The sequence below is a fragment of the Idiotropiscis lumnitzeri genome, chromosome 11 (genome assembly GCF_059441095.1).
Source record: "Idiotropiscis lumnitzeri isolate Australia: NSW breed Sydney's pygmy pipehorse chromosome 11, RoL_Ilum_1.0, whole genome shotgun sequence".
Taxonomy (NCBI): Eukaryota; Metazoa; Chordata; class Actinopteri; order Syngnathiformes; family Syngnathidae; genus Idiotropiscis; species Idiotropiscis lumnitzeri.
This window is the reverse complement of record NC_142401.1, coordinates 9,514,430-9,540,727: the sequence shown is the minus strand read 5'-3', so window position 1 is coordinate 9,540,727 and position 26,298 is coordinate 9,514,430. Positions and strand designations below refer to the sequence as shown.

At 41.7% G+C, this 26,298-nt stretch overlaps 1 protein-coding gene and 1 long non-coding RNA gene across 7 annotated transcripts in view; one reads left to right on the top strand and one right to left on the bottom strand.

Annotated features, from left to right (window-relative positions):
- pax7a (paired box 7a) overlaps positions 1-4,072 on the top strand; it is a 55,355-nt gene extending 51,283 nt beyond the window's left edge. For all 3 annotated transcript variants that reach the window (XM_088308182.1, XM_088308183.1, XM_088308181.1), the window contains 2 exons: positions 1,563-1,818; positions 3,567-4,072. In XM_088308182.1, coding sequence (XP_088164308.1) covers positions 1,563-1,818; positions 3,567-3,682 — 372 coding nt within the window. In that variant the 3' untranslated portion in view covers positions 3,683-4,072. The remainder of the gene's footprint in view (positions 1-1,562; positions 1,819-3,566) is intronic.
- LOC148327290 (uncharacterized) overlaps positions 1-26,298 on the bottom strand; it is a 57,416-nt gene that overhangs the window by 24,074 nt on the left and 7,044 nt on the right. For 2 of the 4 annotated variants that reach the window (XR_015845749.1, XR_015845748.1), the window contains exons 3-4: positions 18,955-19,049; positions 2,282-2,388 (exon numbers count right to left, since the gene is read on the bottom strand). This is a non-coding gene — a long non-coding RNA (uncharacterized LOC148327290). The remainder of the gene's footprint in view (positions 1-2,281; positions 2,389-18,954; positions 19,050-26,298) is intronic. The other 2 variants (XR_015845747.1, XR_015845746.1) reach the window with 1 other exon arrangement.

Genomic DNA, 26,298 nt, shown 5'->3' with positions numbered 1-26,298 from the left:
GTTCATAAATTGAGGGAACATTCCCCATTAAAATGAATGGAAATGCCATTAATCCGTTCCAGCTGCCAAACTAAGTTATAGTTTTTATTTTTAACTACTGGGGGGGTTAAAAATTAATAGAATACTTTCACAACCGTAACCGCATTAGATTTGGGATTGGATGGTCAAGAATGCAGAGGTGGAACGTCTCGAAAGGGATACAACTAGTTTTCAGTTTACAGCACTGCGTTCGGTAACATGAAAAGAAAGTCAGCATACCGTAGATCCCTCCTCTCGTCCATGCCGAGACAGTTGGTATCTCAAAAAGTAGGAGCTAAGTAGAGGTATTATTTCTACATAAATGTGCGGAAGCCAAATTGTTCATGAAAAGGAACGTTTGTCACTGGTTCCATTGTAGTTTAAAAACACGGTTTTCAATTCCCATAAAAAAAAAATGTTTCCAGTGTGCATTTTTTTAAGGATTTACTTCTACTAATTCTTAGCATTTTAACTAATAACTGCTTAATAAGTATACATTTTGCGTGGAATCCCCCCCCCTTTATTTAGTACCACTTTTAGTAATTGCATATAGAGTTTTAAAAAAATAATAAAATAATGAAAAAAATCCTAAATGATAATTTATTTTTATTATTTTATTTTCTAGGATTTTTAAAAAATTATATTAAATACTTTTGCTATTTTTTTACATGAATATTTTGTAAAATTAGACACATACTGCAAAACTTTTTTTTTTTTTTTATTAAATCCAGCCTCGTTCCTTATGCCTCTTTAACAAGGTGCTTGAGTGGAGCACAACTGGCGGTAATCTCTTCCATTTGAACACATTCCGAGCGCTTCCTCTGGCGAATGTCACATGCTATTACAATAATCTAGAATATTGAATTGGAAGCTTTATGCAGTGGGAATAATGCGCGCTCCGTCATATTGCGGGGCCGAGCCCTAACCTGCAGTATCAGCGGGCCTCTTCGACTCCGCGCGGGGATCTGAGGGGATCATTTACCAGTTCCAAGTCCATTACTATTCATGAGACGGCGAGCTCGGGGGCGAGGGATTAGAGACTCCCTCTGCGCTTGTTGTGCCGCCGGCTCCGGCTCAGGCCGCGGGATGGGGGCCGTCTGGCGCGGGCGGCGAGTCTATTATCGCCCCGGGACCCCGGTGTCCCTCAACGGAACACTCGGTGACAGCGCCAGCTAATGGAAACAGTCGCTCTTGTTCCCTTCAACCCCCGTCGGCCTCCGACTCATTCTTAAGAAAAAGATGGGCTGCCTCGTTCTTTTTTGCTCAGTTCAGAGTGGAAACTACGGCTTTCAAATGGGACATCTAAAGGGAAGTGACTGACCCGTCCTGGCGACCAGTCCAGGGCATACCCTACCTCTCGCTCAAGCTCAGCTGGTATCGGCTGCAGATCACTCATGACACTAACGAGGGCAAACGCTAGTGAAAATAGATGAATGTGTTCAACAACCTGCCACATCGACCAAATTTTGCTCCCAGGACGTCCCTCGATACATTACAAATTGTTAGCCTAATAGCATGTTTTTGTTTTTTTGGCGTTCCCACAGGTGATGAGCATCCTGAGCAACGGGAGCGCGGTGCCCTCGCAGCCGCAGCACGACTTCTCCATCTCGCCGCTGCACGGCAGCCTGGACGCCTCCAACCCCATCTCAGCCAGCTGCAGCCAGCGCTCGGACCCCATCAAAGGCGTCGACAGCCTGGCCTCCACGCAGTCCTACTGCCCCCCCACCTACAGCGCCACCAGCTACAGCGTGGACCCCGTCGCCGCTGCCGCTGGCTACCAGTACAGCCAGTATGGCCAGAGTAAGCGCTCTCTGACCACTCACATTTCTTTGCTGAAATTTTGAAATTACTTGGAGAAAAAAATGAAAAATATGATAAAAATAGTAAACTACCTATACTTTTGCCTAAATACCTAAAAAATATTCAATGTCAAAACTAGAAAAATAATTATAAATTATTATATTTATTATATACTTTAAATATTATAAAATGAAAAATATCCAATCTAATATGAAAAATTGTAAACAATTTTACGATAAAAGAAATAACACAAAATATATAATATATATATATAATGCAAACACATCTAAACACATATAATATATTTAATTCATACAAAAATGTCCTTGGAAAATGCTTTTCAAAAATACGCAGTCATGGTAAAACACAAAAGAGCAGAGACCATCTTGACCTTTGCACCTTAGAGGCCGAGACACGTGCTCTTGATAAAGACCCCCACTCGCCCCTTCACCCCTCACCTTACCTTAGTCACATCCCTCTCCACTCGGATGGGAAAGAGCAAGAGGGCCACTTCAAAGAGCGGCACGCCCTCAGGGCCGCCATGTCCTCCTGCCCACCTCTTCCTTTCGCCTTCATCACACACACACACGCACACACACGCACGCACCCCCACACACACATTAGTATCGCCCGGAGGCAGGAAAGAGTTAGCTTTATTAGATTAGCATAATTGACTGATGCTGTCGCGGCCATTCACCAAGGTAAAACCAAGCACGCCTCCCCGAGCGCCATTTGTTTGTATTTCCTCTCTGAGCTCTCTCCCACCTCCCTGTGCGTGCACATTGCGTCACGGATGCGTCACGTGGCGTCAAGCGGATGCGAGCTGATGGCGGGTTAATTAAGACGCTGATTGAGCGCAGTGGACGGCTAATGAATGGAAGGGGAGCCGCCGTCGGATGATGAAAATGATCGGCCATGTGGAGTGTGGAGGGCATGAAATCGCAGATGCCAAGTGTAATGAAGACTGGCACGCACACTCAAGTGTGGGGTGCGGGTGGAGAGTGTAGGGGGGGCTTGCTGAGTGACAGCACGGAGGCTCCATCATGCTGCACTTGCACTGTGCCAGCGGCGTGCCAACATTTTTTTTTAAAAGTGTCTTTCACTCACTGACACACTTTATTTCACATTAATCACTGAGAGTGAATTGTGTGTCACATGACCCTGATGACTGGCGTGCATGGCACAGGTCAATCACAGGACTGACACAGATTTGTGGAGAGACAGAGACAAAAAAAAAAAAGGATGTTTCATACAAGAAAAAATAGACTTTGAGGAAAACATTAATTTGATTGCAATGTTACAAAACAGTTTGGTAAAATTAAAAAAAATATATTTAAAACTGTTTACAAAAGTTGCAACGAATAATTTAGTAAATTTTATAAAAAATAAAATTGAAATTTATATGAATTTATTTTACTATTTTTAGGAAAAATGTTGGACATTTCCAAAAAATATTTTTTAAAGTACATTTTACATAATATGCTCATGATTTTGCGAAAAGCTAATAATTTTCCGAAAATAACATTGTAAATTAGAAGAGAAAAAATGTGTACTATTATGTGAAAGATTTGTATAGTTGCGAGAATTGAGTAAAATTACCAGATAGTTTAAAAAAATAAATATTTTACAGAATTTATACCAAATTTTACATTTTGCAACAACTCTCCAAGTCAAGTTCATATTTCCGTTTGTCCACTGAGGCCCTGCATGTACTGAAAGGAGCAAATTTTTTTGTTATTCGTTGCTAGCTGCCGTGGACTACCTGGCCAAGAACGTGAGTTTGTCCACCCAGAGGAGGATGAAGCTGGCCGACCACTCGGCCGTTCTGGGACTGCTGCAGGTGGAGACAGGTCAGGCCTACTGAAGCCTCCTGAGGACGACGCGCCGCTGGACCAACACTTTGGAGCCACTTTGACTTTGATGTTGATAGTAGTTAACAATATCATTTCAACGACTTTCTCTGCTTTTTTTCATACTGTTAATATTATTGTTGCTGTATGAATGTTGTTAATATGTTGTTCTTTGATAACACAAGGAGGAGGAAGATTGTCCCCCCCACACACCCTCAAGCTCCTCTTCTTTTCCCTGAGCGCCATTTTTTTTTTCTTTTTTTGGGTTGGTGGAGGCGAATTGACCTTCCCGCTTTCATATCCATCTTGACATTCCAAAAGCACTTGGCCACTCTGTGGGAAGTCTGGCTGGAGGGAATCTGCAGGGAATTTTAAGCAGTGTTTCGGCGGCCAATAGCCCCCCTCCCCCCTCGAATCCACGTCCCGCTCTAACCTCCATCACATCCTTAGCTGCGGTCCATGGGGAAGGGGGGCTTTGTTTGGGGGAAAAGTAATCGGGGACATTAATGTATTTTTGGGGAAAATATGGAAGCCAGACAACATTACGCTAAATCCCGTTTGCCATTGTGCAAAGCAGATTACATCACACAAATGTGAAATTAGGCACCTTCATATGGCCCCACACCAAACAGGCATTCCTTCCAAAACATTCCACTAAAAAAAAATAAAATAAAAATAACTGAAGAGCATTCCAACAACATGTCTTGCTATGAAAAAAGTAAAAGAGAAAAACAACAATGAAGTCAGCAATGACTAAAATGGTTATCATTGAGGAGAATTCATTTGGACTATCACAAGGAGAAAACAGTGATCACTAAAAAAATCTATATTTTTGAATAAGGTGGAATAGTCAGAGAAAATTGGTTTAATTTGACCCAAATCACTTTTTGACAATGAAGTTTTACAGAAATTAAGTCGAACCGAGGGTAAAAACATTGTGATGAAAATGAAGTGTCGGATTTCAAAGGAAGACCAAAATGAACGAGGAATACATTGTCATTTTTCATAAAACATACGTGAAAAATGTGTCATTTTACTTGAATTAAAAGAGAAAAGTGTTCACAATTTTCAGAGAAAAATGTTGCCATTTGGGAACATGTATTTTTTGGGGGTAAAATTCAGGAATACTACTCCACATATTACCCCATCATATTTTTTTTTCTTTTTTTATTCTTAAAATATTTAATTTGAAAATTCGAATTGATGAAAGTAAAAATTTAATTTCCAAAAATTGTTGAAGTATGAGAAAACAATACTCAAATGTGGGACCATAAAGTCATAATATTTTGAAAATGATTCCTAAATATTAAAAAAATAAAATGTGATGAGAAAAAAAGTTTAAAATTCGAGAAAAAGTTGTAATTTACGAAATAAATAATGATTATCTTTTCTTGAAGTCTTCCAACTTTTTTGAAATTCTGGTGTTCTTCATGTGCTTAACGTTCCGGTTCCATTACATTAAAATAAAATAAAACTGAATTCTACAAGAATAGTTGTAATTAGCTTGACAAACGTAAACAACTCAATTTATTCAAATAAAATGTTGAGTTTATGTAAATCACGAGAGTAAAGTTGGAATATTACAAGAGAAAAAGTCATTTGGGTAGAAGAAGTTGTAATTTCACAAAAATGAGATTGCAATTTTACACAACTAAAATTGTAACTAAGAAAGTTCAACTATTAAAAGAAAAGGACGTCAATTTCTGACACATTAAATCACGATTTGTCGAAAATAAAATTGCAACTTAGAACGAGAAAAAAGAAATAATTTTTATGAAAAATGAAGGCACAATTCTCCCCCCCCAAAAAAAAAACCACAAAAAAAACCATTACGAGCTCTTATTGTGACTAATTTGCCACTTTTCTGGTTGACTCTCCGCACATCCAGATGTACACGAAACTTTCACCTCATGTGTCATCTCATTTCTTTTTTTTTTTTCGGGGGTCAAACGTTTGAAATGTGTACATAGTCGCTTTGTTTCTAAAGACTATGTTTTATACTAAAACAAAACTTTACCTTTCACTTTGACTGTGTGCTGGCTTTCTGTTGGTTTTGTTGGAATTTGTATTTAATTGCGTTTTAATCCCGCTTCGGGAAGCAGAATGTGTAAACACTTTGGAATTAATTCCCCTGGAGATGCGGTCCAAATGAAAGGACCAAAAACTGCTCGTATGGACCCCGACGGGAGCACTTGGTGGAGCTTTTTACCTGCTGGCCAGACAGGACTGGACCACTTTCATGTTTACGCACCCTCTGCTCAACAGCAACAACAACAACAAAAACTGAGAGGCGTTGGATTTGTACGCACTGAATCGCCTGCTTCTCCCGTGAACTTGTGAATACTTAAAAAAAAAAAAAAAAGAAGAAAAAAAAAGGCAAGAAAAAAAGAATTAGAATTGTCTTTAGTGTATCAAACTCATTTCTAACTCTCAATAAACATTTGGATATTTAAAGCGTCTTATTCCTCCCCGATGAGCTGAATTAACCAGTTTAGTTGCTTTCTGAGTTTCTGTTCGGCATGTGTGTGTGTGTGTGTGTGTATATTATCATGGTATAATTTATTCTGCTCTATGAATATTAGACTAGTGGGATAAACTTGTATTGGTATTTACGACCTTCAGCCTGTGGGTGTGTTTACTGTAACACTGGCGTAACTGTCATCAAATAAAGATCCCAGTTCAAATCAAACTGTAAACTGTTGCAAAACATTTGTTTGGTTTTTTTTGAAAAGCATGAAATTAATTTTGTAAGCATTTAATAATGACTCGACATGTATAGTCACATTGGAGGTCAGTGGGGATTACATACATCATATATGGAGTTGCTGATGAATTAAATCACGTGACTAGGCTTAAAATTTATAACACACATTAACCTTGCGAATATTCCGTATGCTACACATAAATATACTTTTGAGCATATAGGCTTTCGGATTTGCTCTAAAATATTTATTAGTTTCTGATTTTCAGGCATGTTATTTCCTTTTTAGAAACTGACTTTGGTTTTGTGTTCTGTAACACCAAAGCATTCATTCTGTTGTTTCGCTACATATGTTCGTTGTTTGCTCGTGTTTCCTGTTCTTCAAATAGTCTGAGGATAAGACACAATTTGATTAAAAAAAAAAAAATTGTGACAAGAAAGATTGTTACAGGAACAAGTTAGGTGATTTTACATAAATTTGCGACATTTACTAATACTTTATTACTACTACTTTATTACATCTAACTTACATCTTACTACATAAAATAATTCAATAACAAAGAGAGTGAAATCAGTCATTTAACATACAAATTGTGATAATAATACTACTACAAATAATAATAGTAATGACAATAATAATAATATAGATTAAAAAATGATGAAAAATTGAAAAACGAATTTTTTTTTTTCAAGCTAGCAATGGGAAAAATGGTAAGTTGAAGTGTTTTGAGAAAAAGATGAACATTTTTTTAAAATGACGCTGTTTTATAAAATGAAACTTGACAGGATTTTTTTGGGATGCGCTTGAAGTCAGAATTTTAAGGAGCATAAAATTATCATGCATCCAAGACATCATTTATAGGAAAAAAAAGTTCTAGAATGTGACCATTTTACACGAGTAAAATTACAACATTACTCGGATAAAGTTATGATATAATTTTGTCAGAATTCATTCATAACGTGACAAAAACTAAATTAGAATATGGAAAAACACACTTGAACTTCTCCCATTTGTTGCTTTTATTTTGTGACAACGGAAGTGAATCATTGAAATGAATGATGACCGGGAAATAAGTGCGTTGCAACGTACGTAAGAACATGGCGCAGCTGTAGCACGTCAATCAGCGTGTAACCACAAGAATGGTGTCTACAAATCCGTCCGCTATGCTGTCAATGCAACACGTCTTATGTTGCATGTCCTACATCTGAGCTCACTTAGTGTTTATTTTATCGCCACCGCAGCTTGTCGCCCGCATCACATATCATCCTTTAAGTGCTCTCAGAGCCACGTTATCTAATTATCATGATTAGAATCGTGCGTTGATTAGCCCAAATCGGGTCGTGATTGCTGGTTGAGAGATGCTTACGTAGTGAGAAATAATTCAACACGTATTGTTGTTCATTTGCACTTTAATGGAAGAGAGCAAATGCAATCATTCAACACTTTATATGAGATGAGAAATCTAATATGGGAAACACTTATCCAAATAAACCCTTGTTACTCATCAACTGAAAAGAATATTCTAATCAGGGCTATTTTTTTTGGGGAAGCAGGGGTCACCAACCTTTTTGAAACTAAAAGGGTACTGATTGTCGTTAAGGGTGAGTTTGATGCATACATAAAATATAAAACATTTGCTCAAAATACTTTTAATTATGTTATCAGTAACAATTAGTAATATGAATCTATGTGAAGACACGGATCATGTTAATGACTTATGACTTATCAGCAATGAGGTAGGAAACTGATAAATTGTGAGACTTGAATCAAAACAAAAGTAACAAGAGAACAATGGGCACAACAACCGCTGCATCAACTACAGGAATATACCCATTTCTAAATTTCGGCAAATGTTCATATTTTCAAACGTCCACTTCCACAACATGCAATGTGCCAGACAAGATAATTGACTTTAGGATAGATATTTTCAGATTTTTTTTCCCCTTGGTATTTATTTTTTACATTTCTGCCCATCACCCATATAAAACATATGAAGATTATTTTCTCAAAGTTTTCTGCTGAATATTTTGGGTTTGTAAAAACAATTTTTTCGTTGTGCAGACCCCTGGAGTTATCCTTTGCCCGTGCCCCCCCCCCACGCCTAAGGAAAAAAAATCCTAGCTCCGCCAGTGTGTTTTAGGCCTGTGATTGACGGGCATCTAGGGTTTATCTGCAAAGTCAGCTAGCATAATCTCCAGCTCACCCGCGACCTGAATGAGGACAAGCGTTACAGAAATGAGATGGATGCAAGTCCAAAGCAGATGCGCAATGTTGGCCTTGACTATGCGCCGTGTATTGTTTGTCGCTTGTGTCACCCTTCATATCTTCCCCTCAAAGTTAGCGTCGTGCCTGAGCAGATTAGCCGTATGGCGTCCCTTCAGTTTTGTCCCTCCTCCTCCGCGCTCCTGTCACTCCAAGTGGACGAGGTTGCAGCTCAGGCATCACTGCGCTGAAGAGCTTTGGCCCACCGCCCGCTTTGATCCAATAATTGATTGACTACAGGAGCTGAGGATCAACAAGAGCCCTTTTCCCCTCGCCTCTCTTCTAGGGAGGTTTTAGATAAAAGTGCCCGGGCATCCTGACTCCTCCTCTACCGCCTTGACGTGGACATGCGGCCATTGAGGAAGGGAGGGGATGTAGTAGAGTATGTGTGTGTGTGTGTGTGCGCGTGTTTCAGTGCCACGGTAGCTTAGCTGCAGGCCGCGTCCTCAGGTCCGGGGGCCTCGTGCGCTGCCCCTGACGGTAATGGGTTTGTTTACATCACAGGGATGGAAATATGGGCTGAAAAAAAATTCCTGAGCCCCGACGGAAAGGCCAGGAGGGCTCTATCGCTCGGAGACTCAGCGCGGTCATAGTTACTCTGAAATGATCCGTGCAAGGGGGAGATGTGATTCTCATCTCATTTGGGGCCCCTGAACCTGGTCCCGCTTGATAAGTAACCTGCCGCCTGCTTGACAGCCATGCCGTGGAGGACACTAACCACGCAGGGAGGAAGCGGGACCACGTCTGGATGGAAAAAAGCACTGTGCAAAAATATTAGCTCAGCACTGGTGCTGTTTTATTAGATGTACTTCGCCAAAGTAAAAAAAAAAATAGTTTGTCCCATGGCCATACTCACAACTCAGAACATGAAGAAACGCCATTAACCGTTTTTCCCAAAAAAATAAAGAAAATATCACTCAATAGCATTATACATTATAAAAACAGAGTAATGACATAATTATTTACAATAAAATTACTCACACTTTCTCTTTCTCAATTGCGTTACTCATTCTAGTGTGTGCGGGGACAAAATTAGGGCCATACGGGTGTACAATAATGTCTGCTAAGCTCCACAACAGCGGTAATATTAGTTATTCTTTGCTGAAGATAAAGAATATGAGCACAATTTTTGTGCCCTGCTTAAGCCCAAACCAATGTGCAGTCGAACTTTGCACGTGAGTGATGTTTCTTTTCTATTGAAGCAGCTCATTCCATTTAAATTCTGTGCAGAAAGAGGAAGGTCAGAAGATGACAGATGCAGATGACAAAAAGTTGGCCACTGTGGAGCATGCGCTTGAAGACCGCCTTCCACCTTGTGTGACTCCACAAATTAGACCTGCTTCAAAATTAGGGTCTACTTTCTGTCACCAAATAGTCAGGATTGTTTTGAGGTATTCAATGCTTAAAGGGAAACAAAATTGCGTGAGCACATCTGGAGTGGCATGCTAGCATTCAGATAACGGAGGATAAGTGGTTGCTTTAAATTCACTTTGCGTAAATCTCTGTTTTATTTTGAGTTTGACAGTAATATTAAACCGAGTGGCAACAAACAGCATGAAGCCTCACATCTGAAGAATATTTACTAATTATATGTGCGAGACAAGCAGCACTAAATGGCGCTCGTATCTCAAGTTCGCACTTGAGAGTCAATGCAAAAAAAAAAAAATTGATTGGCAACTCGTATCGTGAAAATCTCGCAATTTGGGTCACTCGAATCTCAAGGTACCACTGTGCAGACATTAAAACGTGAACTGCTTAGCCCAGTTGAGCCCTGAGATATGAGTGACATGGCTTTTGAGTTTTGTGCGATTTGCAAACTTATCAAGCGATTATCTTTTGCTTTGACTTGCGAGCAAAATTTTGGGTGGCAGCGACCTCAACTCAACTCATTGCAATTTGATACATTTTGAACAATTTTTCAAAAAAAAAGCAAAATGCCATGGATGGGCTAACGAATAGTGTCTGTGTTGTGGTGTCAAACCATTAAACCAAAAGATATTTGAACACAAACGGTGGCGCAACAACGTAATAATACTCACGAGCACATATTCTTTAACCTTTGCGAAAAATGACCAGTCAGTTGTGAAACACTTTGTCGAGTGCGTGTCTACGTCTGGATTATACTAGCGCCGGAGAGATACACACCAAAAATGTCAATAACTGTTTCATTCTTAAGATTAATTTTCAAAGATGTCATCACTGCACAGTTTGATAACGTGCGATATTATAGCGTGCCAACCACACAACGGCCCTCGGAAAGTTCGAGAACAATGTCAAAAGGTCAAAATATGCACGCAAATAAGCTTTAATGGGACTCATTGAAATTCTAAAGAAGAACCAGGAAGTAGACAAATTTAAAACTTTAGCTCAGTGTCATGTTGATACATTTTCCTATCAAAGAAAAATGTTTCTGTTTTGCCCCAGACGGACCTATCGTATTTGCTGATTCTATTCTCGTTTCCCAAGTGTGAGAGTCTACAGCCGTGTGCAGGTATGCTAAGAAATGATTAAGAGATGCTCCGGGGGTCTTGGTTTTATTCTCCGAGATTATGTGTCGCGGGGAGCAAAAAAAAAGCTCCCAGCTGTCGCCATGAAAGCACTTACAGTATAATAATCCCCCACAAATCCTGTAATTATGCCAGCATATGCCATGTACCTGAGCCTCGGCTTTGTGCTCGTCACCTCCGAGGATCCCGTGCAGACGCGCATATATATATCTGCTTGCTTCTCGTTTGCATACGGCCAAGCAAATCTTATTTCGGGAAACACTCGGGCTGTTTTGAATTTCAAGGTTAACCCTCTGGAGTATTACACATAGATAATCTGTCATGTAAAAAGTAGAGAGTAAAAAAAAAAAAAAAAAAAAGATGAAGCTTAGAGTGAGGCATTGTCACAGATTAATGCCATTTCATTTTGCACATTGGCTTGATTGTCATTATGATGCTTGGGTGGAATTTTGTACATTTTGAAAAATAGAGTAAAATGTTAAGTATCAAAATATCAATATTGCGATATAGTCTTGAAAATCATGTTGATAATGTCGCTGTCCAACTTCAAAGTAACCGTGGATTTTTATTCGAAACTTTTGATTATATGCTGCGGAATCTTTTTTTTTTTTTTTTTGTCTGTGCTAAAAAACAAAAAATAAAAATTGGTTAAAATACTTAACACCAAAATATTGATACCACAAAAATATTGATGCCCCCTCCGTCAAACGGCAAAATAATAATTCATTTATTATAGTTTTTATTATAAAGAAAACTGTGGGATCCGTGGTTTTTGAACAATTTCACAAAATTCTAATAATTGTTGATCCTAAAATATTGATATCGCAATTCAATATCTAAACATCAACATCAGATGTTGGCGTGGTGGCTGATCCAATCTAAATGTGGATCTATTGGATAGCTGTTATTTTTGTTTTGCAAATCTGAACGAATTTGTTTTTTTCCACTAATGTCAAATAGATGAAAAGTGTAAAAAGTGTTATTCTCTATACATATGCCGCTGACTGGTATCAAGGATTTGGTGTCTGTTCACAATTTATGAGAATAATCTTAATAAAAAGTTAGCCTTCAGACTGTGAACGAGATAAAGCACATTTTTGAAAATGCTTCATGTTGTGGATGCAGACCATTTTGGAGATACAAGGATTCCGACCAACGCCAGCAATATATTGGATAGCTTAATGGAAATATCATTTACTAAACCATTAGTACATATGTCGCACTGTACCAGCAACCAAACTTCCACTATTTATGGCCTGTGGTCGTTTTACATATCAGCAGATGAAAAGTCCAAGTAAAGTTGTAAATCCAAGAAATCAGTGCAAAGATAAAAATCTCACCGAACTCTGTCGGCTCCATTTCTATTCAAAATGGCAGCCTGTGTGCTCGCCAACTAATTAATATTAATAACCCAAATGGAAATGAGGACGCCAAGTGAGTGAGTTGGGCGCATTCAGTCAGGAGATTCGCATGTATAAGCCCTTTCTCGGGAGAAGTGAGCACCAAACAGGCGTGACGGCGGGGCACAGAGCGCCATACACACAGACAATTTTTCTAGATAATAGCCTATCACGCAGGATACAATTTAAATTAAAAAATGCAATTTTCACCTTGAAATGAACAAATGATTACAATTTCTATACAAATTAAGGCATCCAGGCTGCGCCTCAGTGCTGTGCCAAGGCCATGAAACCTGACATAATTGCCATGAAATACATTTTCAAATATTTGTATTTTGTCCAGCGCGCTTTTTAAAAGGCACCACTCTCTCGCCTTGTGTTGCCTTGTGATCTCACCTCCTTCTGGGGGGAAAATACATATGAGAAAAAAAAGGCAGAGATGAAAAGCTCTTCAACAGGAGAGATAAAAAAATGTGAGTAAAAAAAAAAAAAAAAACAAGCTCGCGTATACACAGTAAATCAGCGCCGGCCCCCGCGGCGATCTCTAAAAGCCAAATTACTGCTTCTTATCTAAGGAATCGCATCTACTAGTTATCTGCTCCTGAGATAGGCTCCTTGTGCTCCTCGCCAGAAATGCTATTTATTTGTGATTACTCTTTGAGTCAAAGCGTGCGTGTGCGTGTGCGTGTGTGTAGAGGGGCGTGTGTGGGTGCGGCGGACGGGGTTGGTGCAAAGTTTTGGCACATTTTGAACTCTTCAGAGACGAGAAGGCAGAACTGAAGGCACAAACACCTTATTTGGGCTTAGGGTGGTCCGCAACAGAAAGAGGGATGAAAGTGTAGCCCATGGGAGAGATGAGACAAGAGTCCCGTCGAATCACGCATGCCTTCGCGCTCAAGCAGAGGTGTCGAATCGACTTTAAAAGGCACAACCTGGCGTTGGAGACATATGCGGGTGGAAGGCGGCCAAAAAGTTCTTTTTTTTTTTTTTTTTGGGAGCGCAGACATGCAAATGCCCTGGCTGTGGGGAGAACATTTGCAAGACAGATGCACAGCAAACTTTGCATCCTGGTCGTGTCTGCGTGCGAACCTATATTAAACGTTGAGATTGAGAAATTGCCTTCATTCTGTTCTTCACAATATAACACAGAACGTCCTCTCAGTATGTATATACTTGGGATGTACGATTTTGAAAAATGACATTTCCCCCTCAATATTATCATGGTGATTTAATATGCAATTTTTTTTTTTCAAGGTCCCCCTGCCATGCAATTAATTAATCCAAATTACAATAAACAATTAGATAATTTTAGGCAGAAATGTTTTAGGGTCACTCATACAACTTATATATATATATATATATATATATATATATATATAGTTTAGGACAGTTGCTAACTTATTAACATCTTTGACTTGCGGTCTTTTAAAGTAACAGAACGGTTAAAATTCAATTTACAGCATTCATTTAGTCAATTAGTATTATTAGGTAAAAAAGTGCAAACATCAATGCCAGCTGAGTTCCTGAAAAAAAAACGTTTTAAGCTGAATAAGTATCAAAACAATGACATACGCTGTACGCAGCCCTATTAGCCATTTTGGACCGCTTCACACGATTCCCGAGACATCACGCGCGCTGTACATTAAACTGTTCATTTCGGACTTTTTGACCGGTTGTGCTATAAAAATGTTGGATGGCGTCTTCAGGTGATCCTATAATTTAGATATCTCTCTTCTTGTTAGATCTCATGGTCTCCCTCAGAGAAAGGGGCGGAGAGACAATGCGTACATAATTGGCAAACACAGAAGTGATTGTCACCAAAATTTATGTGCGCAGGTCTAGGCATGTGAAAATCATTCTCTGAAAATATTTTGGATAATCGTCACGTCGTAAGGTTGATGTCCACGTGTGCTTTGTAGGGAGGCAACATTTCGCCACATACTAAACCAAAACATGTCCAATTGTCACTAAAATGTATGTGGACGTGTATCCAAATATGGATGATTTTGGTGGGTGAAACAATTTGGCGTGGTCGCCAATCAATGTGCACAGTGCCCTCCATAATTATTGGTTAAGATGTGTTCAAAGCCTGAAAATGAATTCATTTTTATTCCAGAAGCACTCACATAGTGAATCTTGTTTAACTTGTCACACTCTCAAGCTCCTTCCATGGCCATGTCAATCCCCAGACCTCAACCCCATTGAAACCTTGTAGAGGGGGCGAAATAGGAGAGTGCAGAGGAGAGGACGCAAATCCAGAGAAATTGTGCAAAGAGGAATGGGAATGGTCGAAGATCCCTTTTTCATTCCATCCTATGAAATTTTAGTCCTCCATATTTGAGAAAACAAAATGTATTAGAAGCTAAAGAAAACACTTTAAACAGGGGTGCCAATAATTATGGGGACTGTGTATGAGAATTTCTTCCTCTTTGCCCGTTCAGAGTCAAAGTTGAGCGGCAGTTTGCAGCAGCCAACATGAGCAAAACTTGGACTGGTTACCAGGCAATCAGTCATTTATTTTAATCTTGATCAGAGTTATCGCTAAACTCAAATGTATTCCGTCTAACTTTGGTGGGGTAAAAATCTGAACTGGTTGCCAGGCATCATTTGGAATTGTTCATTGCCTCACCCCAATCAAACAAACAGCTGGTGCTCAAACCTCCCCGGTGGAGGTAATAGTCATCTACAGGTCCGGGAAAATGAAATGGATTCTGTGCAACTTTGTTATTTTTACCCAAAAGTTGTCAGTAAAACACAACTTGTAACAAGTTGGGATGACTCTTTATGCCCATCTCCCGCTCCCTCCCTTCCCTCTCTATGCCCTCCGTGTGTCAGAGTCTCTCAGCCAGAGAGGCGCACATCAGATTTCAATAGTTGACCTCTTAATGCTCAGGTCAGCGCTGCACCGGCAGCGATTTCACACTCAAGATGAAAGGGAAATGAACACTGTGGATGCTAGGGGGTGACACGGGGGCCCTGACCAGCCATTGCCACTCTCGCCGCCTCGCTGCACCGAGCGCAGATGAGTCTACGAGGAGGAGGAGGTGCTGAGACGGAGCTTTTGCCACCTGTGTAACAATGGCCAAAGTCAGTGAGCCAAGACGGATACGTACACTGTAACTGGCTCCAGGAGAGGGATGACTTGAACCAAGGACACAGTGGAAACTCTCCTCACATTCAGTGATCAGCAACACTAGTTTGTTCGTCTGTGAAGGACCCTTGCGCTTGAGATAGCCAAAAGAGACTAATTAACTCAAGGCAGTAAAAGACAGAAACGAATGTTCTATACTGGTGACTCAGTTCCGCTCTCGGGTTGAGAGGAAGTGTACTATCCTCTTTTTTCCTTCCAAGCAACAAACTTCTAACATCAAGACTAACAAACAACTCACGTCACACAATATACAAAAATAATCATGCCCAAAGACGCACATTCGAAAATAAACCAGCAGTTGTTGCCTTCTCTAGGCGTAAAAAGCAGGATGGAAGAGGAATGAAATTCAATTGTCTTCAGCAAAACGAGTGTGAGATGAAATGCGCTACGGCCCTTTTTCAGTCTTCTTCTTGAGTCCAATTTACAGCGTCAGAGTAAATTGTGCACCACCATCTAGTGGTAGGCAGTGGAATTACATGTGAAATAAAAAAAAAGGCATGACAACATACCTTTATGTATTGTACAAAAGAAAATCTGAAAAATAGCGGAACTATTAATTCAAAACCAAAGACTGCTAATGAATTTTTTTTTTAAATATATATATAGAGAGAGACTTATTTATTCACCACTTGCATTCGAGGTGAGGTAGACTATTCCCCCGGAGGCGTTGCTATGGAGGCTTCAACCGACCAGGTCAGATGGTGAAGAGGAACCACTTTCCCGAAAGTGTCAACCTGCAGCTCTTCATTTCATTAAATGGACTCCATTACTGTTTTAATTAACATTTTGCAAGCATCAAATTACATGTTAAATGTTGCCCAGGAAGTGGCCTATCCTTGTCCACTGCGCATCTGTGAAGCTCTTTGAGTTGACCCTTGCGAATAACGGCTATGCAAATAAACTCGACTTGACGTGATTCCATTAAGTTTGTCAACAGTGACATTTCTATTTGCGTGAGAGTGGACATGACTAAACTCCTTTCTTTAAGTCACCACTGTATGCCACGTATGATTTGAATTATAACCTCTCCGTTGAAATGTTGCCCTATTTACGTGTTGTTGTCCTTTTTTAAGATTCTGTTAAATCTGTTGTTGTGCCATTAACAGCTTCTCTGTGCCGCCGTTACCGAGGACAAGGCAGGCCGCCAATGGCCGGTAGCTGCCTGCGAGTAATGTAGCGCTTAAGTGGCTGTCAGCTTTATAAAGGGAGGGAGTCGACTGTGTAAATGTGTGTGTAAATAGAGTGTCAGATCAGGACCCCAGGGAGCGGAGGTGGGGAGAGCGTGAATGTGTGTGTGTGTGTGTCACAGTAATGGCGGTTTAACCCTCCCCTGCGTTCCCCGGGGCTCCACGTCGCCTCTGCCCGCTCCTCCCGGCTGGGCACAGTCGGGGAGCAGCTCCTTATTCATTCATGAGAGGAGCGGCGGATAAATAAAAAGGTTCATTACGGCGCTAAAGTGTTACTAATGACATGTACCTGCCACTGAGCACCTCCGAAAATCTAATGTGACACACCGGAATGGAAAATCTATTCTGCCCCAGCGAAAGGCCTCCAGTGGCGCCGGCGTATATAGATCTACTCTATGGAAATTTCTCTCCGCTTACCCCCCAATTGTGTCCCTGCCTAAAAGCAATATTTACACTCGCACAGCCATTATGTCGTACTACGCCCTCTGCGCCTGCTGCTGCGACCTCCACATTAGCTGCAAATTGGACTTTACAAACTTGCCGGGGCAGGCGCACTCTTGGACTCGGCAACCCCCCGATAAAATACCACTGTGACATTAACGCTCAATTCCGACGCTCCATCACATGCATCTTGGATGCGCGAATAGTTAGTTTGAATATGAGTAATATCCAAAGTGCAGGAAAAAGTTGAACTGATGAGAGGCGGCACACATTTTGATGCTACTGTTGAATGCAATTAATTTCTTGGGAATATCTCGACTAATTACGTTTTTGTCATGATTGCGATATAAACACATATAAACCTAATTGTAATTATTTTTATTTGAATCAAATCTTTGCTCGGATGTTTTTGGAAACGCATACTGTACATGATCATATAGTAACACGAATTAATCCAGTCAATAAGTCAAATGCATTTTTTGCTATCATAGAAAAGGTTATTATTATTTAGGGTAAATGTATCATGTATTACACTCGAATACATTACAAAATGAATCATAAAGTCAAATGAATATTTGCAATAATATGGTTGGACATACATAATTTTAAATAATAATGAAAACATGAAATTAATTTTGTTGTATGTATATTCTGGAAACTTAGATACATACGAGTACAGGTTATAAATATATAATTTATTTATATTTCAAAATGTGAATGAATACATTTATCCGTCCATAATCTGAATCACTTCTCCTCACGAGGGTCGTGGGCATGCTGAAATCTATCAAAGCAAACTACGGGCAGTAGGCGGGGCAAACCCTGAACTGGTTGCCAGCCAATCGTAGCGCAGAATAAAGTGGCTCGCGCTCGCAATAACGCCTAGGGGCAATTTAGAATTTTTAATGAACCTGCCATGCATGTTTTTGGAACGTGGGAGGAAACCGAAGTACCCGGAGAAAACCCATACGGGCACAAGGAGAACATGCAAACTCCACACAGGAAGGCCGCGACCGGATTCAAACCCACGACCTCTGCACTGTAGGGCAGACGTGGTAACCAGTCCATCATCGAGCCCTGAACGAATAAACAAATAGATAAATATATATATATATATTTTTTTTTTTTTGTACAAATGAAAATATAATCCTTGCTTTTATAGCTCAACCATTTGTTTGATTACAACTTTTTTATCAGTGATTAGATGGGAAATATCATGGTCCTGTGAATAATTCTAAAACATTTTTAGCATAGTCTCAAATGTAAATACAAACAAATTAATCATATCACTACCACCTCTAAAGCAGAAAGGCAAGACATATAAAACATACAGGGAAGGCAATTGATTTCAATTGGAAAAGTACATCAACAATGAAAAGTGAAAAATTGCAGTTATGGTCTTTATATTTCTTTGGTCAGCCCAACACAATAACAAAACATATTGTTGAATGAACCGCTCTGTGACAGTGTCAATCGAAAAAAAAAAAGACGGCAGAATTTCTATCACCGTTCCCCTTTTGCATGTCAATCGACATGTATGGTTGTACAAAATGGTGGTGTCGGTGCGTTTGATTGACTTTCCCTTTTAAGACGCCCGCAGCGCACAGGCTTAAAAGCGTTTCCGTCAGCTTCTCACCTGCATCACAGGAGCTGCGGCCTCCCGCTCGGAGCATGCAAAGCAATATCCCTCTATTCATGGCCGGGGCCGAGCCGGGATTCACAGCTGTGGCTCTGCGCACAAAAGGAGAGTGCCAGTGTTATCTTATTGAGTTACCTGTGGCTAAGCCCTGAGCCGACGCGCACAATGGCGGCCGCTTAATGACGGCGCGGGGGCCCTAACCCCTCGTCCCCGAGCCTCATTTCCGCGCGGCGGCTGCCATTTCACAGCTGTTAGCCACACACTCTCTTTGTCGTGATTAGGGACAAATTAATAGATGCCTCCTGGTAATCAGCTTTCATTAGGGGGGCCTGTCAAAGCGTCGGGCGGCGTCCGAGGGGCGGCGAGGCCCCGGACACTCCGCCGCCACTGGGTGTGTGGCTCACGGCACGGGGACAGCGACGCATTGACACTCGTCGTCGGCGCATTAAGATGGAGGTCATCGCGGGACTGACGTAAAGAGTAGTCTTTCTGCTGGCCGTAATTGGCCCCAGCATGCTGAAAATGGACTGTAAAATGTAAAAGGGGGAGGGTGGAAGGGGACTTGGGGAGGAAAGCGGGCAAGTAATTGATTTTTTCCCGCATGCGGAATCCAGGCCTGGTCTGTTTAGCGAGTCATTTACAAGAGCCAGCGAACGGCATAGACAAACTCATCTGCCGGGAGTTCCCAGGGGCGCGTCGGGAGATAGCACACCTGACACCCCGCAGCAGATGGACGGCGAGTCACCGAAGGGCAGCGGGCCGGGGATGCTCGTCAAAGTTCCCCGCGTGCGACGTCTACTTCGCTTCCCCCTCCATCCGCGCTGGGAATGGATAAAATAAACTCATCAGACTTCCAGCAAGTTTGGCATTGTGCTCCAAAGCCCAAGTCATTTCAGTATGTAGATTTGAGACTTAAGCCCATAACCGCGTTGCATGGTGCATGACCACCCCCACCTGCTGGAGGAGAAGCAAGGCCGGGGTGTGCATGATGGGATAGGGATATCTGGAAGACAGGATAGCGCCTGGCCTCCCTTGCATGTTCCGTCATTGCGCTCCAGCGCAGCCCCTTAAGGGAATTCAGACAATAGCCTGGTGTCAGATAGCATAATCTACTCAACAACAACAACAACAACAAAAACACTATCTTATTCACCACGAGCCGAGTGTAAAGACGCGTTTGCGAAAGATGAATGACGACGAGGTGACGACAACGCACGCATGTCAAGATCTATGATCTCGTCGCCGTATGGAAAAGGCGGCGATTAGCCGCAGAGTCACTGCTGTCAAAAATGGAGATGAGCCACCCAGAAGCGAGCGGCATTGTGCTCCACTTGTGTGTCACGCGCAACACACGCCATTTTCCTCAGCGTCGGGCTAAATTGCAACAAACAATGTTCAAGATCAATTCCTGCTTCAAAAACAATGAGCACAAATCCCATTTCTTCAGCCCATATTGTGCTGGGAGAGGGCCCCCGTGTTTGCATGAAGGTAATTACAGCGGGATTTGATGTTGTGGTGTGCCCAGAATTCTCCAGCTTTAGATCAGGCTCAGGGTGCTCCACCCCATTAAAACTCCATATGGGGAGCCCAGCTGTGATCAGAATTGCAAGAGCAGGAGGGGAAATCGATTTCATTTGCAGGATTATTGATGTAACCAAGATGCCGTTTGTATGAAACATAAAGTCTCATTTCAGAGGTCATGGATAGAACTGGAATGGAGGCGGCGGCTGTTTGTTGTATTCATTGAAACATTACAGAAAAGAAAGAGTCAATATAGACACTGATGTACATGGCCTCCACTGCATTGCACCACCGAAGCACTTTGCCGCATTGCAACTTGACTTTTAGTACACCTCCTCTTCCACAAGGAACTTGTGACAAAACTAATACAATAAAAAAAAAAAAAGCTAAAAAGTTCCATTCCATTGAGTCAAACCATTCAAAATTTGAATAGTTCTTTTGCTTTTAAGGTCGCAGCAGTGTCAGCAAATCTTCTGGTTTTGCTTTTTGTTTTGTTTTCCAACAAGCAGTTTTAAGAGCTGAAAAGAAAATACACAAGAAGAGGGGAGTCCGAATCCGGTCCTCGAGGTCCCCCATCTAGCTCCTTCTCCAACACAGCTGCTTCGAATGATCGTTTTCGGTCTTCTCCAAGCTAGCTGATGATGATTATTTGAATCAGGCGGAGAGGGGGGGGGGGGGGGCGATATCTAAAAGCATGCTGGATAGGGGCCCTCGAGGACCAGAGTTGGACACCCAGGCACCGGAATGTTACAATTTTCTAAAGCTGAAATGTCGTTTTTTTTAAATGTCTTTAAATGTTGTATTTCATTTTAAAATGTGTCATTTTTTTAAGATGAAGTGATCAGACTTAAAACGGTAAAACTCATTATGGCGACCCAATACTTTTGTCTTTATGGTATCCTAATTCTTTTGCTCAAATGACATCTCAGTACTTTTTTTTCCCTCTTGTGCCCCACCTTTGGTCATTTTTGTTCACTTTTTGCAGTCATTTCTAAATGTAAGGTCGTGATTGCAAACTCCCCCTTTAACTTAAGTTAAAATCAACTTTTTATTGTTTTTTTTTTAACACTTACATGCCTCTTAGTAATGTTGAAATGCTGTTTTAAAAAAAAAACATGCCTGTGAAGACAAATGTTTTACAATGCTGACATTTACAACTAAGTAGTTAGCTTCTTTTTACACTTGTATGAATGTTACTTAAAATATTCCCTGTACGGTGAATTCATTTTTTATGACGTGTTTTAGTGCATTAGATGAGGTTTAAAATGGGTGGTGGGGACAGGATGGGGGTTGAAAGCGGACACATAATGTTGGCAGTCAGAAGTCCCTTGGCATTGAGACGTTTGCAGCCTTTGCCAAGAAGTCCCCCCCCCCCACATCCACCGCTACCCCCACCCCCCACTTCCACCTGTTCCGACATGTTAGGAGGCTTTTATAAGTCGGCCTGACGTTCAACACGAGGTGATCGTTGTACATTAAAAAAAAAAAAAAAAAAAGCAGCGTCAGACTTTTCCCAGGGTTCGGATGGCCTAACAGCTGGATCTTTCAACTGAATCCATCCTTCCATGTCGGTGATCCTGCCGCCAGATGATGCTCGTTCCCACACACGAGTGATGACCAGTCAAATGCAATTTTTTTTCTTTCTTTCAGTGACAACGGCGGGGTCAAAACAAGTCAGTCACGTTTGAAGCTTCTCCTTTGCACTCATCTTGGTTCGGAAATGCTGGATTTCCATTACCAAATACACAGCAGTAAACTGTTAAAAACACGTGGCATTGAACGCATCATTTATATATAACGAGACATTCCAACAAATAACAACGACGAGATGGTCTCATCTTGACAAAATGAATCTGAGAGGAGAGTGGATGCGGGTGCCAAGCAAAAATGAACCCGTTATAATGATGACATCTTGCCAGAATATCCTCTGAAAAGGGAGGAAGAAAGTGGGACACTGCAGCAAAGTGGAGACTGCGGATTGTATTAGCTAAGCTAAAGTTAGCACGTGTTTATTTATCTCTTCTCTAAACACAAAAACAATAATGACAAATATGCTCGAGCAGCCGCTGTCTGTTGGTCTATTATGTCTTAGCTATGTTCACGCAACAGATTTTACCCAAGTGGAGACTGTGGGCAGCAAGAAATCGGACCACTGCAGCTAAGTGGAGACTGTGGAGTATATAATCTTGCAGCACGGCTTGTATAGCGCTTGTTTTTATTTTTGTAACTTCTTGCCATGTATTAAACATTTTAAATGATGACAAATCTGCTCAATTTATGAGCGAGCAAAATTCTTTGGTATCTACTCTGCATGCTTCAAAATCCTGCTTTTCAAGGTACTAGAAATATTATCTCTCAGTATTTGGGAGTTTCTGTTTTTGCCAATAGAACGTTGAACCGAGTAGTTACCATGCAGTGGAAAAGGGGCAGCCCAAATTTCATTTGAGAGGACACAGAGGGCAGCAAAAAAATGGGACTCTTCACTGCAGTAAAGTGGAGACTGCGGACTACAACACATACAGTGTAACATGATTGTTTTTTTCCTTTCATTTCTTAGATTTCTTCAAATACACCACCAAGGTACCTCATAGTACTTGGTAGACTCAGTTTTTTGCCAATGAGAAGTCGGCACAATGCCTGCAATTGTCCAAATTTCAGATCGGAGACTCAAAAGGGCAAGAAAACAGGCTGCATGCAAAGTGGAGGTTGGTGAGGACAATACTGTGATAAAGCAAATTTGCTTTTGTCATTTCAAGATGTGCATCCTCAAATATAATGACGACATATCTGCTCAACCAATACACACCCAGCGGTGGCCACTTTAACGAAATCTGACAGGATGCTGATGCCAGCAAGAAATGTGCAGCAAAGTGGAGACTGCGGAGTAGAATACCACAGCTAAGCTAATGTGCGTTTTTCACTCGTCGTATATTCACGCGTTAGAACGAGTCGACGATGCCGATTCCGAAACAAGCCGGTACCGCGCAGTGGAAACGAGAATGCCTCGGTGCCTCCGTCTCCTCCTTGAACCCCGAAAGCTTCCTCCAGCATTCTTGACAAATAGCGCCCAACATGCCCCCCCCCCCCGACACACACCCCAGCTCATTTCCATGTGTATGCTATCGCTGGGCTGTCAGCGGCCGCATTGGCCTGTCGTTGGCGGGATGAAAGGCAGAGGGAGATCCTGTTGAGTGAATAATCTTGCGAGTTTACAGAAGGGAGAGGATGTCAACTTGACAGAGTGTGAGTCGCACAAAGATTGGGGGATTCACTACGGGCAATCCCATAGTCCCTTTAAGTCCAGACGTGTGAATGTGAAATCAATGGTACATCCGTACAACTGTTTGTTTGCCGGACCCTGGGACGCTTTGTGGTGTGTGGATTTTTTTACCTCGTGGATTGAGGACACAGAAGAAGGGGTTGTGGGGGGGGGGGACTGAAAACGCTGGAAAATCCAGATCTCGCTCCCCCCCCCCCAATAAAGGAAGCAAGTCAAATATATTCATTCATCAAAAACGTGAAAAGTCACAAACGACAGTGCCAGTGCTGAATGGCGGCAATTAGCATATTCACCTGTGATGTTTCCAATCGCTAGCGACTCTCACGCATCGCACGTCGTCACCATCGCTATTCTTTTCACTCTTTGAGGGCACCTTTCAGTGCACATATAGCTGTCCTGGTTGGCAGCGCCATCCAGCCTCGCCGTTTATTTGATATGCAAAGGAGCGCTGCCGTGGAGCAGCTCCACGCTCTCCGCTAAAGTACTTTACTCCTCACATAACCTAAAGTGGCAGCGGCAGAGGCATCAGGATGAGCTCCAAGAAGAAGAAGAAGAAGAATCGAGGTGGCTCTCTCTCTCTCTCTCTGGCTGATTTATAATGCACTTAACTCCCCCCTATGCCTGATGATTGTCTGCATTACTGGGAATCAAACACGAAGCAAAACAAATAAAAATGCCACTTTATATTCCTGTGGAAAAAGCAAAAAGTCTTTCATTACATCCCCGCTCTGGCTTTTGTGGAAGCAGAGATGAGGATTACACAGGCGGAAGGCAGCTTGAGAAGGCTGGGTGACAAAGGGACCAACTAAATAAACAAAATGTGTTGCTCGAAGTTTGTTGGAATGCCTCAAAAATAAAGAAAGAAATCTCAAAAATCCAGAGAAGCCTTCCCGGAATACGGCGCGGCGACCACTGCTGGCGGAGGACAGCGTTCTTCTTCTATTATTATTCTTATTAAATGCGCTGTATGGAGGGCCTGCAGGTAGCTGGCGGGATCAGACGCAGGCAGAGGGGGGCTGTTTGGCTTAAGTGTTTTTTATTAGGAGAGATGGAGACTTAAGCTCCATGGCAGAGCCGCAGCCCTTTCTCCCAGACAGAGGCCCGCTTTCCCTGCTCACTCCACATAGGTCCGTATCAAAACATGCCGCTCCAAATGGCATGCCCCCCCCCCTCTACCCACTTCACTTGGCTCAGCTTTCTGCCCGTCAAAAAAAAAAAAAAAAAAGAAGGAAATGATGGAATTTGAGCATGTCTTTGACGACCACCACATCATTATGGACACAAGACTCAATATGGACCATTGGCAAGGAGATCGGGAATGAACGCACACAGTGAAGTCGATATGCTTAAGTTATTAGCAATGAATGTTGATGAGGAAAACCTCATTTTAATTAGCTGTATTCGATCAGGGCAATTCACATCCTTGATAGCGCGTTACTGCATTTAAAAAGAAAAAATAAATCACCTTTATTCTTTTTTTTAATTTTTTTTTTTATTTTATTCGTTTTGATTTTTTGGAGAATATGCACAAGGGAAGCCGGGTGCACCAACTCTGTTGGGATGTCGGAATGGGGGGCGATGAGAAGCTACAGGCTGCCTTTTTAGGGAATCATGTCTCATTGGTTTAGGTGTACAACGCGGTGCTGATCCAAATTAGGCTCGTTTGGTCCCGATTTGGGGAAGGCCTCGAGGGACACGAGTGTGGAGCCTGTATGTGTGCTGCAGCATGATAACAATCATAAAACAACTCAAGTGGTCTCAAAGTCTGATAGGAGCAATATGTGCTGTGAAATCTATTTCCTCCTCCGCCTCCTCCTCCTTCTCCACCACACGCACGCACACGCACACGCACACGCACACGCACACGCACGCACCCACAGCTCTTCCCTCTGTGGTCAAGCCTGTGTTACAAAGAACGCATCCTTTTTTTAATTGTCTGCTGGAATGATTTCAGTAAATATCTCCATGTTTGCGAGTCTTATCAACTCCTCTCAAGGGTCAAATGAAAGGGTCTGTCTTTTTCTTGAGAATCAAGGCGGAGGAGACCGATTCATGTCGCACGCATTGGCGGGGGGTATTATGCATGGATAATTGATTGCGGGAGCAGCATGGCCACCGTTGGATCTTGATGGCGGCGGCCTGGAATGTCACCTCACTGATGTTACAGCCACACTGATATTTGAAAAAAAAAAAAAGGCTTCTCTCAAAAATGGCCACACTGTGAGCAAATTGCACTCGCAACTCTTATCTGCATGGGACAGTAGTGCCACTTCTAGAAGCGCTGTGAACACTTCTAGTCATAGGGACACATCACGCTACCCTTTTCAAGTCCAAATCAAACGTGTGCCAATAGTTTGGAAGACGGAGACTAATGATGATTATAAAATAATAATAATGGGCCCTATTCCGATTACATTGACTTTTTTTTTCTTAACTCCGCCCAGGACAACAATAACGGACATTTTCACTCCAATATTTCAAACAAAATTGTTTGAAAATATAGTAGACATTCAGCATGTCTGTATATACACGTTTGTAAA